The following is a 13,155-nucleotide window of genomic DNA, read 5'->3' as shown; positions in this document are numbered from 1 at the left end:
ATTCTCCAGGCAAGAACACTGGAGTGGGTTGCCATTTCCTTCTCCAATGCATGAAAGTGAAAAGTGAAAGTGAAGTTGCTCAGTCGTGTCTGACTCTTTGCGACCCCATGGACTACAGCCTACCAGGCTCCCCCATCCCTGGGATTCTCCAGGCAAGAACACTGGAGTGGGTTGCCATTTCCTTCTCCAATGCATGAAAGTGAAAAGTGAAAGTGAAGTCGCTCAGTCGTGTCTGACTCTTTGCGACCCCATGGACTACAGCCTACCAGGCTCCTCTGCCCATGGGATTTTCCAGGCAAGAGTACTGGAGTGGGGTGCCATTGCCTTCTCCAACTTGTCCATGAGAGGGGTATAATTCTATGAATTAAAATAATGCCTTGCTAAAAGAATATTAGCTTTTCTAAAATATTATCAGGACATTTTTTCCTGTCTTACTATTCATCAGAAAACAGAGTATTTGAAATGAAACATTTTTTAATTTTCACTTATTCAATAAATATTATTGAGCTCCTCCTGAGTACCGAACCCAGCTCCCAGACAGCAGACACTGACACTAATTCACTGGTAGTTTAAGCAGATGAACATTAGAGTACTGACTGGTTCGTATGTCTACCTTTCTCAGTAGACTACAAGCAACCTAAGATTGGGCACGGGACAGACAACATTTTAAAATTACAACAGAAAAAAGTCACAGAAAGATGCTTTGCTTTATAAAATATTTTATCAGAATCCTAATGCTCATAAAAAAGATTTGTTTCTAAAAAATGGATTTAGGTAAAAGTTTTAAGAACCTAGCTCCCACTACAGTATTATAGACTGGGTCTCTCCCATGAGCTAATGAGGAAGGCTACAGCATGTGGAACAATGATAATTTTGGTTTTTGAAAATTTTTTTATTTTTTAAAAATTTTATTTTGGGGTATAGCTTTTATAGATTCACAACATTGTTAGTTTCAGGTGTATGACAAAGTGATTCAGTTATACATATATCTATTCTTTTTTTCAGATTCTTTTCCCATATAGGTTATTACAGAGTACTGAGTAGAGTTCCCTGTACTATACAGTAAGTCTTTGTTGATCTATTTTACGTATAGTACTGTGTGTTAATCCCAAACTCCCACAAACCCATAAGAGAACGAGGGTATGGATGGATAACGAAGACTCAACCTTCCTCGGACTAGCAGTTAATAGAATAAAATAGGTGGCTCTACCCTAACTGAGCTTGAGGAGGGATTCATTTACTGGAGAACATAAATTCTTTCTTAAAACAACAAATTATTTTTGAGATTATATTTTGACTTATATTTAGGTATCTAGGACCTGTCACATGTGGTGGACCTACAATAAAACAACAAAAGCAAAAAATCAGGGAAAGGGATTCTTTTTCCAAGAAGAAAATACCAAAAACTTAATCATAATATTTCACAGTTTTGCAGCCAAGATAGACAAATATGCATCCCAAGAGGCAGACTCTTTACTGACATCGCCCATGGGTCACATGATATGGAGACCTGAAAAACCTGGCACTCTCTGACTACAGGAACACTACAATTTTCTTTGACAGGAGACCTCACATAATAAGACTGAGAGCTTCTAAGAGGACAGACGCCTAAGCTGAAATGCTGACAATCCTTTCTGAGGATGAGCAGGAAGGTGATTATTGCAGAGACTGAGTGGGGAGTAAAATCAACAGCAAATCAAATGTTTAGCGGTTAAGGAAAAGTGTACCACAACAAATTCTAATTTGCAGCTTCAATGAATTAAGAAGAAAAAGAGCAAATGATTCAGTAATGTCCCTCAAAACAGGAGGACTTCTGTCAAGTAGGCAAATGGACACTTGCTTCTAACAGAAAAACATGAGAACAAGCAGCCTAAAATATTAAAAAAAAAAAAAGTAACCAAATCATTCAAATACCAAAGCTGGACTTTTTGGACTCTTTTGAGTCACTGATGAGTCAAATGAGCTCTGGCATCTACATCAGAAGGTATAAGAAGGACTGATGGCAATTATATTGCTGGAAAAAAAAAATTACAGGCTAGTGGGCTGAAAAAAGGAAAACAGCAACCAGTTATGAGTCAAATCAACAAGATCAAATGACCAAAACAGAAAGAATCCCCACAACGCAGGAATTTTCCTGACCTGGTTGAAGGCAGGGAGAACGCTTGCTTATTTGTCAACAAGAATCTCTTCTCTTATTACTCACAGGCAAGAAGAGCCCAGAGACAAAGAAATGGTAAAATAAAAGCTCAAACAACTGCAAATGTGCGCAGGTAATGTGTTGGATGCTTTCACTTACACGTGCTCCCTGAGGAGTGACAAACTAGATGTGGATCTGTGCCTTAAAAATGCACGCTACTCAAGGGCAGGCCACGGCTGTCCACACAGACTACATCAAGCAGCCATGACAGTGGCCAGCGAGGTCAAGGTTCGTTCACACACTCCTGGTGCCCAGGCCATGCACAGTAGAGATAAAGGCTCTATAACGGTCATGACATAAATAATAAACATAAATAAGGCAACCCTAACTACCAGGATGTGTTCTGCTAGCACACAAGCAGGCAGTTTTGTGTGACTTAATTTTTCAGGTGCTTCAGGCAGGGACCACTGATGTCCTTGAAACCAAAGTACTGGTTACAGTGGGCAGAGTCTCTGTTTTCTGTACAAATCAGGAGCGGAAAAACATGAGTATGCAACCAAATCACTGCAACTAAAAAAAGCAACCCACAGAATAATTTTGGTGATATTGTACTTCTTTTGGGGGTTGCCATGGAAATTTGGGAGCTAAGCTCCTTCACTTTCCATATTTATCAAGTGACTCCTGCTCTCTCTGATGACAAGCGCACCACATACAAGAGGCAGGGTCTCTGCTGATCCCAGAACCCAGAGGCGAGACAAGGAACGCACATGCAGAACCCAGCCAAATTCGCCTGGCTTGGCAGGCCTGAACACGTCTGGCCCACTGAATACTCTGAGCTGAAGGATAAACAGGAAACACAGACCTCCAATAACACTTTAAGGGAGCTTTCCCACCATGCACAACAGTATGTCACCATACAGGCTGGTATTTTAGCTTTCCATGAGGTCTTGGACTAGCTGTCAAAAAGAAGAGGGAAGACAACTGATCTGTAACAGCAGCTCACAATGCCTCACAGAGCCCAAAGGAGGGAACTTCTCTGCACATGATCAAACAGGGAGAAAAGGGAGTCACCAGATGGAGGTTCTGCAAAGACCCAGGGTGTTACACCAAAAATACTAAGGCAGAAGCAAACGCCCAGAGGCTTTCCTGGGCTGTGTTAGAGCAAGAGGTGTACTTTCTCCCACTTGTTAAAGTTTTGCAATGAAGCCTGTAATGTATCATCTTGACAAGATAGGATGATAATAGCAAGGCAGCTTAATGAATTTTGCAATAAAAAATGATGAGTGCACAGCAATTTTGGAGTTTGCCATCTCTGGGAAACACCCAAGTACACAGAAAGCTTGGAATCAAGACTTTCCGAAGCAATTTTTCTCCCCTGTAGCTTTTGCTCCTGATAAGGGTGGCATGCCAAGCCCCACTAAAATCTGAGCTGGTTTGATTACAAGCTTGCTGACCCAGTCTCAGTCCCTATGATAAAAATAATCTTAGGAAACAGTTTGGGCACCATGTTTGAGCACATGAAAACAATTTGGACAATGTTTGAAAAAATAATCTTAAAATATAGTTGGGGCAATGTTGTATTAAACAGGGAGGTGACAAGTGAAAAATGTCAATGTTGCTTGGACCACAGACACAGGACATGCGATCACAACTTCTGGCAAGTTGTCTTCAGCAAAACCACCACCGATCCTGGTCCCCTATAGACTGGCTGACATACTCTCCCCATGGTGCCATAATAACCCTCTGCTTTGCAAAGGGAAGGAATGCCAGTGAAAATGGGTTTCATGAGAGAATGGGGAAGTCATTGTGGCTGGTCCCAGATCGAAGAGATTCACAGGAATGAGATGCCGTGGTACAACAGGGAAGCCTGCTCCTGAAACAACATTTCAAAAACCACATTTTAGGAATGCGCTTCTAATTAACAGCTGAACAGGGACTTGAATGTACAGAGTTAAAGAGACACTTTGCTACTCACAACATAGCCTTCTTTCCTCCCTGATAACTTACTTTTGAGGAGGGACACTCCCTCCAACCTATGGTTCCCCGATAACTGAGAAAGCCCACACACAGACTTGCTGATGTATTGCTGACAATACAGTTTCTTCTTTCCCACTACTTATGGGAAAAGAAGAAACTGATACAGTTACTTATTTTTATACCACAACTCATTGCAAAATGGGCTGAGAGAGTAAAATGAAATGTATGATTAGAGTGTTTTTAATAACTTAAAAATTAGTTAATACATAATTAATATGTATTTCTCTCTAGTTTAAAAGCACAGAACGGCATACAAATACTCCAGATATATTCTGGTGCATAAAAGTCCAGTTGTTTTTCTATACACAGAAATAGGTACTTATATAAATTTTTTTTTTCTTTTAACAAAGTAGGATAACATAATGCTTAATGCTGTGATACCTTTTTTGCTCATATAGTGATAATGCCAGAGATAGCAGCCTGGAATATGTTCTTTTTAATTTTTAATTTTTTCCTGCTTTCCACAGCATCACTTTCTAAGGGCCACATCATCTATGCAGGTCTCAGTCACACATGGTAACCACACACAATTAAGACAAGAGCCACATTACACCTTACACTCTGTGTGACAATAGGAATTCCTGTGGATAAACATACTGTCTGCCAAAACAAACAGGTGTGTCTAGCGCGCCCAGGATCTGCAGAGGCTACCTGAGAAAAGACACATGCCACAGGTTCGACAGCTCTGAGAGACGCATTACATAAACCTCTGAATGGTACAGAGTCCCAGTTATTTTTCAGCAAGGGAGACACATGTGTGAAGTACATGAGCTGAATTCTCAGCCTCTCCCTGGCCTGTCTTGGAAAGGGTCCAGGATGAATTAACTGAACTAAGAGAATTAATCAAAGCTATAATCTCAGCAGCTATTTAATAAGATCGGTGTAAAACAAAGCCCAAGAATCCATTCCCAGACCCACCAAGGCTGCACAACCTTGGCTGCTGATGCACTGGCACTCTAGCATTGAACGGGCTCTCTCTGGGTCAGGGCGACCCTGCATTACTCTCACGTATGGGCCTCTCCTTCGGAATCTGCAGGCTCCAGAGAGGGGATATTTTCTTAGTCAAACATAAAGTAGGACGCCTGACGGTAATCATCATAATCGGAGCTAACATTTATTAGGTGCTTACTATGTACGAGGCTTGCTGTCAAGTATGTTACATGCACTGGCTCACTTAATCATGGCAATTACCCTCCAAGGAAGTTATTATTAGTGATCGATTTTACCGATGAGCAAATGGAGGTTCATAAATGAAAAGTAATGAGCTCCAGGTTGCAGAGCTGGTAGCAGGTAGAGATGGCATTGAAGAAAAGTGTGGCAACTGCAGAACCCCAGCTTTCAACCACCACCAGGCCGCCCCAAACCCTGAAAGAAAATCTAGAGATACTCTGCTAATGACAGAAGACAGGCAATCTGGACCATCCCTCCCCTCCTCAAGCCAGTGCTTCTCTAATCCTTGCTGGCATTAGCATCACCAGGGCACTTTTGAAATGACAGAGGCCTGAGCTCCAGCCATTACCTGATTCAAAATGTACTGGGGAGGAGACCAGGCGTCTGTATTTTCAACAAGCTCCTCACATGACCTTAATGTATACCCAAGTTGAAGAACCACACTTCCAAGAAACGTATTTGAGGACCTGAGACACTGTGGCTGTGGTTCCAGACCACTGCAACAAAGCCAATATTGCAACAAAGCAAGTCACATGAATATTTTGGTTTCCCAGTGCATATAAAAGTTATGTTCATACTACATTGTTGTCTATTAAGTATATAATAACACTATGTCTTAAACAACAATGTACATACCTTAATTAAAAAAAAAACTTTATTGCTAAAAAATGCTAATCATTATCTGACACCACGGGGTTGCTATAAACCTTTAATCTGTGGAAACGCAGTCTTTGAAGCACAATAAAGTGAAGTGCAATAAAAAGAGGCATGTCTTTGTAGGTACTAAAAAGCTGGGGCAAAATGATAAATGTTACCTTGCAACCTCTTGGAAGAAATCTTAAAAAGTATAAGACCTGTGTGTGCTTGGTTCCCTCTAATCCTCTGGCTCTGCCTTCTACAGTTGTGAAAAAAGTACAGCTTGTGTGTCAGTACCTTTCACCTAGACACACCAGTCTAGTCTCTGCTGTATGATGTATCTGCATGGAAACTTGGAGATTAAACAGTAATCTCCTTTGCTACCATTCATCTGGCAGCACAGATGAAAAACCTCCTTTCATCTCCTCTGAGGTGATCACAAACAAGAGTGATTGCCTCAGCCCAGCATATTAAGCGACTGCTGAATGCACACAGCTCACTGCAGAGTTGCCGTGAGATAGGGGTGAGGGAGGGGAGTGGCCATGGTGTGGCTGCTGCCTGCCACCGCGCGTAGTGAGGAACCCATTCCAAATGGTCCAGCTGCCTCTGTGGCAACGCTGGGCACTGGACAGATAGTTTTTCTTGCTTCTTTAACTCAGTTTAGAAAGGTTTTCACTTTTGTGGCTCAAGAAGTGACAGAGGCACCCTTCTGGAGACAACATGGTAGGGGGAAGGGACGTGGCCTGGGTCCAGATTCCTCCTCTGCCAATGCCCTAGAGCCCCAGTTTACTTGTTTGTAAAATGTGGATGATAAGAACCTACCTCATGGGGTGATGAGCAATTATAAGGATGAGATGAAGTAACACTGGGAAAAGGAAAAAGCCACCTGGAGAAGACTCCAGTAACTACTCTCAGATTAAAGCAGAGGAGTCTTAACAGAGGTGCCCAGACACACAACTGGTCTACCCTCATGGAAGGAAACACTCCTTTTGGAAAATAAGACACGTATCTGTGAACATCAACAGGTCAGATACTTTCATGACAATCTGAGACCAGAGTGTTGGCACAGATTCACATCTAAGAGGAAAAAATGGGCTCCAACTTCTGCACAGGCTGGGGACACTGCAGTGAGGTGAGGGGAAAACATGTGCCAATGGAAAGCACCTACTCTGTGAATTTTGGGCTCACCAAGCTTGTCAACTGGGGGCTGAAGAGAAGGCTGACCCACAACCATAGGAAATATTAAACTGCAAGTGTGCCAATGAGATTGAGAAAAAAACATAAACAAGAGCAGGCGCACAGACATAGAGAAATGAAGCTCTGGCAATAACTTACGACGTCTGAAGGCACAAGGGAGGCATGTGGAGGTACCGTGGCGGGGGTGTGTGTGTCCCCACAGACGTCATCCCTGTAACAAGAATCTGAAGAAAGGTAAGGTCACGTCAAACCTGGAGAGGTGTCACAATGCACCCGAGGTTTTCAACATGAAACTGACAGATGATTGGTGAGTGTCCACAATGATATAAAAACCAACAGGCAACATCTGAACCTGATTCCAGTCGACTGGACAGAAGAATCTTGAGTTTGTGTATGTTAAGAGGAAGGATCTCAATCAAAAATTTAGAGCAAGATCTGTGGACTCCAAACTGTGGTACATGTTCCAAAGTTGGGACATATGACAATTCTAAGGTTTGATGTGGATGAACATTCTTTAGCTTAACAGTTACTTATGTTTCAATATTTAAAAATCCATGTATTTAACAGACTGGTTCCAAATAGGGAAAGGAGTATGCCAAGGCTGTATATTGTCAACCTGCTTATTTAACTTATATGCAGAATACATCATGAGAAATTCTGGGCTAGATGAAGCACAAGCTGGAATCAAGATTGTGGGGAGAATTATCAATAACCTCAGATATGCCGATGACACCACCTTTATGGCAGAAAGCGAAGAAGAACTAAAGAGCCTCTTGATGAAAGTGAAAGAGGAAAGTGAAAAAGGTGCCTTAAAACTCAACATTCAGAAAACTAAGATCATGACATCCAGTTCCATCATTTCATGGCAAATAGATGGGCAAGCAATGGAAACAGTGAGAGAGTTGACGCTTGCTCCTTGGAAGAAAAGTTATGACCAACCTAGACAGCATATTAAAAAGCAGAGACATTACTTTGCCAACAAAGGTCCATCTATGCTATGGTTTTTCCAGTAGTCATGTTTGGATGTGAGAGCTAGACCATAAAGAAAGCTGAGCACTGAAGAATGGATGCTTTTGAATTGTGGTGTTGGAGAAGACTCTTGAGAGTCCCTGGGACAGCAAGGAGATCCAACCAGTCCATTCTAAAGGAAACCAGTCCTGAGTAGTCATTGGAAGGACTAATGTTGAAGCTGAAAACTCCAATACTTTGGCCACCTGATGTGAAGAACTGACTCATTGGAAAAGACCCTGATGCTGGGAAAGATTGAAGGTGGGAGGAGAAGGGAACAACAGAGGATGAGATGGTTGGATGGCATCAATGACTCAATGGACATGAGTTTTGAGTAAACTCCAGGAGTTGGTGATGGACAGGGAGGCCTGGCGTGCTGCAGTCCACGGGGTCACAAAGAGTCGGACACGACTGAGCAACAGAACTGAATGTTTTCATGTATATTAAAGAGTAATTTGGTAAGATAACAAAACTGATATTTTAGAAATTTTACTGAATAGGATGAGTCAATGTAAAGAAATGAGGTTCTTTTTTTTTTTTAGAAGTGAGGTTCTTAAAAACTGATTTAAAGAAATGTATCAAACAAACAACTGTGGAAAAGTTATATGGTTGTGGCCCAAAGAGTAGATGAAGGCTTATGTAAATGATGCAAGTTTGGGAAGTACTGAGCTAGGCATGGATAGAGGCCTTAAACTGAAAAACATCACTGTATGGAAATATAAGATTTTTTTTTCACAGATTATCTGCAGAGTCTTCACCTGTACTTTGATCCCAAAGAGTAAACAGCGATGTGCTTTGATAAAGTCTTCCATCTTTGTCCATAGATCAGACAAAGGGGAGGGTTTGGTGTGTGGCAATAGTGCCCTGCCACCTGCTCATGTGACAGTGGTGAGCGGCTGCACTGCAACCTAGGAGGAGTGAGTGCTGGCAGAACCTTCAGCTCCTGGCCAGGCTTCCTCACCCACTTCTCCTACGGTGCTTTCCAGGCCAGCCTGAGTACTGTTCTAATTTCCTGGGGAGCTGGGGGTTCCAAAACAAACTCTAAAAAGTATATTATACATACACCCCTATATACTTTTCAACAACAATGTTTCTCCCAAGGAAAGGAGGAAAGCTGAGCATCCCGCAAGTATCCTCACACACGAGCATTCAGCCTGTTTCCAGGGAGGGTTTCCTCCTGCTCTCAGGTTAGATCTGCTGCTTCACTGTCTTCCCATCTCACAGCCTCCTGTCCACTGTGTTCAGACAAGGACAGCTTGATCTGCAGCTTAGGCACGTCTGCCTTCACACATCCTTAACTTTCACTCGCCGCCTCATGTGACAGAATTAATCTTGAGAAGAGATCTAATTGATTTTCTCCTAATCGCCACCTTCTTTCTTACATGCTCTAGAATATGCTTTAATCCATAGCTGCCTCTGTTTCCATCTAAGCATCAACCTGGCACTTTTTCAAGCTTAGAGGAATTTACTAATATCATCTGATCTGTCCTGAGCCGCAAACGTACACTGCTTAGCACAAAACCTTAGGTGACCGTGGCTGTCCTGGAAACATGAGAAGCTTCTCACCCCACAGCCAGATGCTGTGTTCGTGGCAGATGAGGGTGAGGCCAGGCCTGTTGCAAGTATTCTCTGGGACAGACCACAGTGAGAACGACCCTAGCCAGATACTTAAGGGGAACACAGGCTACTGTCTGAAGGGAAGCCAATTGCAGTACGGGGTCAAAGCCCTGAAACTGTACCTATCTGCTGACCCAGGGATTCTTCTAGGAATTTATCTTAAGGAAATAATCATAAATATGAACAGATTCAGCTACAAGGACGATATAGTGGCTTTATTCATAAAAACAAGGTATCTGAAACAACCCAAGTGGATGCACCAAGGTGTGGCCGCATTATGGGATACAGCAATCTCTTTAAAAGTAGTGATCCTCCAAGGTGGGGAAGATTTGTTCTCAGGAATAATGATAGGAAGGCAAAGGGATAGAAAACATTTTCGGTAACAAACAGAAAGATGCCAATCCAGATATGGAATGCCTTCCCTCCTCAAAGCCAAGAGGATCAATTTTTTCTGATTTGTGATTTTATTGTAACTCATAGAGAATATTGTTATTATCACATAATACATAACAGACATATCATATTTGTATAAATATATAAAAAACATACAGACTACATATTAATATATTAAATAAAAATATATAATAATTATATAATAATCATAGCACTTTCACACCCCCAGCATTTACGGAGCACCATCTGAAGTGCTTTAATCCTCACAACAAACCTGTGAGGTAGAAAACCATTGTCCCTGTCTTGCAGAAGAGGAGTCTGAGGCCCTGCAGTAGCAGAGAGCGGGCCCACGTGGCACAGCCAGGGAGCGTCGAGCAGGCTCTCACCCAGGCCGCTGTGCCCACAGGCACTGTCAACCATCACGTTCTCCTGCCTCCCCAAAGACACATGTCTCTGTGAGAGCAGCCATCTGCCGACTTACTGTCAGCTATTCACCTGTCTACTTCTGTTACTCAGTCCTGAGCTCCTTACAGACAAGGTCACGTTTTTATCCTCCTTGGTTCCTGCATGTGATTAAACAGGAACTAATGATGATGGCAGCAGCTTTCAGCCGGTCATCCTTGCCACGTCCTGTGCTAGCTGCTTAACGGCATAAGTTTGCTGAATCCCCATCACTTTACTCTGAGTTAGGTCCTATTAACCCTACTGTACACACAAGTAAACTGAAGCTGAGAGAAAGTAGGAGGCTTGCCCAAACACTGTCACTGGTACAGGAGCCCAGGTCTGCCTGCCTGTGGGCAGTGCTGGGGCCTTCAACCCCCCTCGTCCACCACTGAACTCCCTCATTACAGGAACTGAAGAGAAGCCACACTGGAGATCTGAGAGCCCAGTAACCCGATTGCTACAAAGTACACAGAAATCCATAAGTGGAAACAAGATTTGATACAGTCATGGTGAGAACCCTCTGCTATTTGGAGAAAGGAGGGTAGTGCTCTCTTATTAATCTATTAATTAATTCCACATGCTTAGTAAGTATCTACTGTGTGCCAGGCCTGGGAGAAGTGGAGGGGAAGTAAAAGCAAGCCAAACAAGGTCCCCCAACAGAGAAAGCCCCATTCCAGTAGTACGCGTGACTCGTGCTAATAAGCATAGAATTACAACCTGAGAAAAGGAAGGAAAACTGGTTCTAGCGGAGCCAATAACAAAAGAGGGGCTGAAGAAGCAGCGCCTGAGCTAAGCTTTGACTGTGTGACTGGAGGAAAAGCGGCTCAGCTATCTGCCCACAGGAGATCTGGAAAGTGGATCCTGGACAGTGCGGCTCCTTGCCTTTCATCCTCAGCACCCCTGCTTCCTGTCCTGTCGAGGTTACTCAGCCACAGAACCTGGGAGGGCATGATGGTCAATACACTGTCCTCAAGGACACAAAAGGCAGCAGCTCACACACAAAGGCAGAGGTGAGTTCTCTGGGCAGCAGGGATGCGGCCAAGGTGTCCCCAGGGCACCCTATGCAGTGACTCACGTTTCTCTGTCGACTGCACGGTGTGGAAGAGCGTCAAGGGCCTCTCGCTGCAGGATGGGGGTTTGGAGTCGCTGCTCTTCTTCCGAGACAGGTGCAGTTGGGCATTGGTGAGGGGCGCGTCTGGCACGGTGTTAAATATCTGCAAAATAGTTTCATAAAAAAGTTACACACTAATGTGAACCCAGAAGAAAGCACAAGTCCGGACCTGTATGATTAAAAAGTCTAGTGGGGTCTAAGAATCAGCAAGAAAAAGAAAAAGACCATCAACATCTGTTCAGGACTCTGTTGTAAGCATCTCTAGGAGCTGGCAGGGAACAGTCTCCTTTGGAAGTACACCCCAAGGGTCAGGAACCATCCACTTCCACTTCCCACCCCCTCTGTTATCATTTGCATGGATCTTCTTTCTGTTGTTCTCTCCAAAAACAACAAAAGTAGCCACTGTCTGTGAAAAGGACTTAAAATTTTTTTGATCACCTTTATCTAGAACTGATTAATCAAAATCACTTTCCTGTTCTTCACTGTCCATGGGTCTATTTCCCAGTTCTTAACAACTGCTTCACAATTTTCTGAAGATGTGAAACATGCATTTAAATGACACCAAAGAAGCCCAGAACAGGGCATCATTTTCTCATCCTCAATCATCTCTAGCTGGACCATCTTTTATACTTCAGCAGCTTTGTGTTATCTTTGAGCTGAAAAAAAAAAGGCTATTTTCCCCAACTCTTGATGACAGAAGTAACATACATACTACAAACTCTTTGGAAAATGTAGAAAAGCTTCAAGAAGAAAACAGAAAAACTCTCCCAATTCCACTATCTAGAGATAACCACTGTTAGCATTTGAAGTTTATTTTCACATGAGCTTTTTTGTTTTAAGCTTTCGTTGCAAAACAAAACAAAACAGGTCCACGGTTTAAAAAAAAAAAAAAAGGTGAGAAGAAAATGACAGATAAAATTCATGACAATGCTTGTCTTTTTTCCTACAGATCCAAGTATGACAGAATTATTATAACAGCTACCACTTACATGGTGCTCACCATGATTACAGTCACCACCCTGCAACGTTGGCTCCCTAAGGACCAGTCGCTGCATGTGTTTTCCACGTAGCTCACTCAGTTCTGAGTGACCCTGAGCGTCAGGTACTGTTCTCATCATTTATAATGAAGGACTGAGGCAGAGAGGTTAAACTGCCACAATTACAAATATAATTACAGATGATAACATAGAAAACCTGTGTCCCTAGATTTTCTAGATTTCTTTTTAAGTGCATATAATAACAACAACACTAATTCATTCAGCCTGGAAAGATCTTTTGAGCATCTCCTTTCTACCAGCACTCTGGGTACAGCAGTGCTTGAGGCCAACATGCTTCCTGTGGTTTAGACAGTCTGCATCTAGTAGCTGTGATTAACTGAGGATCGACCACGTCAGGTACCACCTCA

The 13,155-nt window shown here is 42.7% G+C and overlaps 1 protein-coding gene across 6 annotated transcripts in view; it reads right to left on the bottom strand.

Annotated features, from left to right (window-relative positions):
• ARHGAP26 (Rho GTPase activating protein 26) overlaps positions 1-13,155 on the bottom strand; it is a 474,596-nt gene that overhangs the window by 78,307 nt on the left and 383,134 nt on the right. For all 6 annotated transcript variants that reach the window (XM_061423834.1, XM_061423837.1, XM_061423836.1 and 3 more), the window contains one exon: positions 11,715-11,853. In XM_061423834.1, coding sequence (XP_061279818.1) covers positions 11,715-11,853 — 139 coding nt within the window. The remainder of the gene's footprint in view (positions 1-11,714; positions 11,854-13,155) is intronic.

This window comes from Bos javanicus, chromosome 7 (assembly GCF_032452875.1).
Source record: "Bos javanicus breed banteng chromosome 7, ARS-OSU_banteng_1.0, whole genome shotgun sequence".
Classification (NCBI taxonomy): domain Eukaryota; kingdom Metazoa; phylum Chordata; class Mammalia; order Artiodactyla; family Bovidae; genus Bos; species Bos javanicus.
The sequence above is the reverse complement of the archived record's forward strand: the minus strand, read 5'-3'. Positions and strand labels throughout refer to the sequence as shown.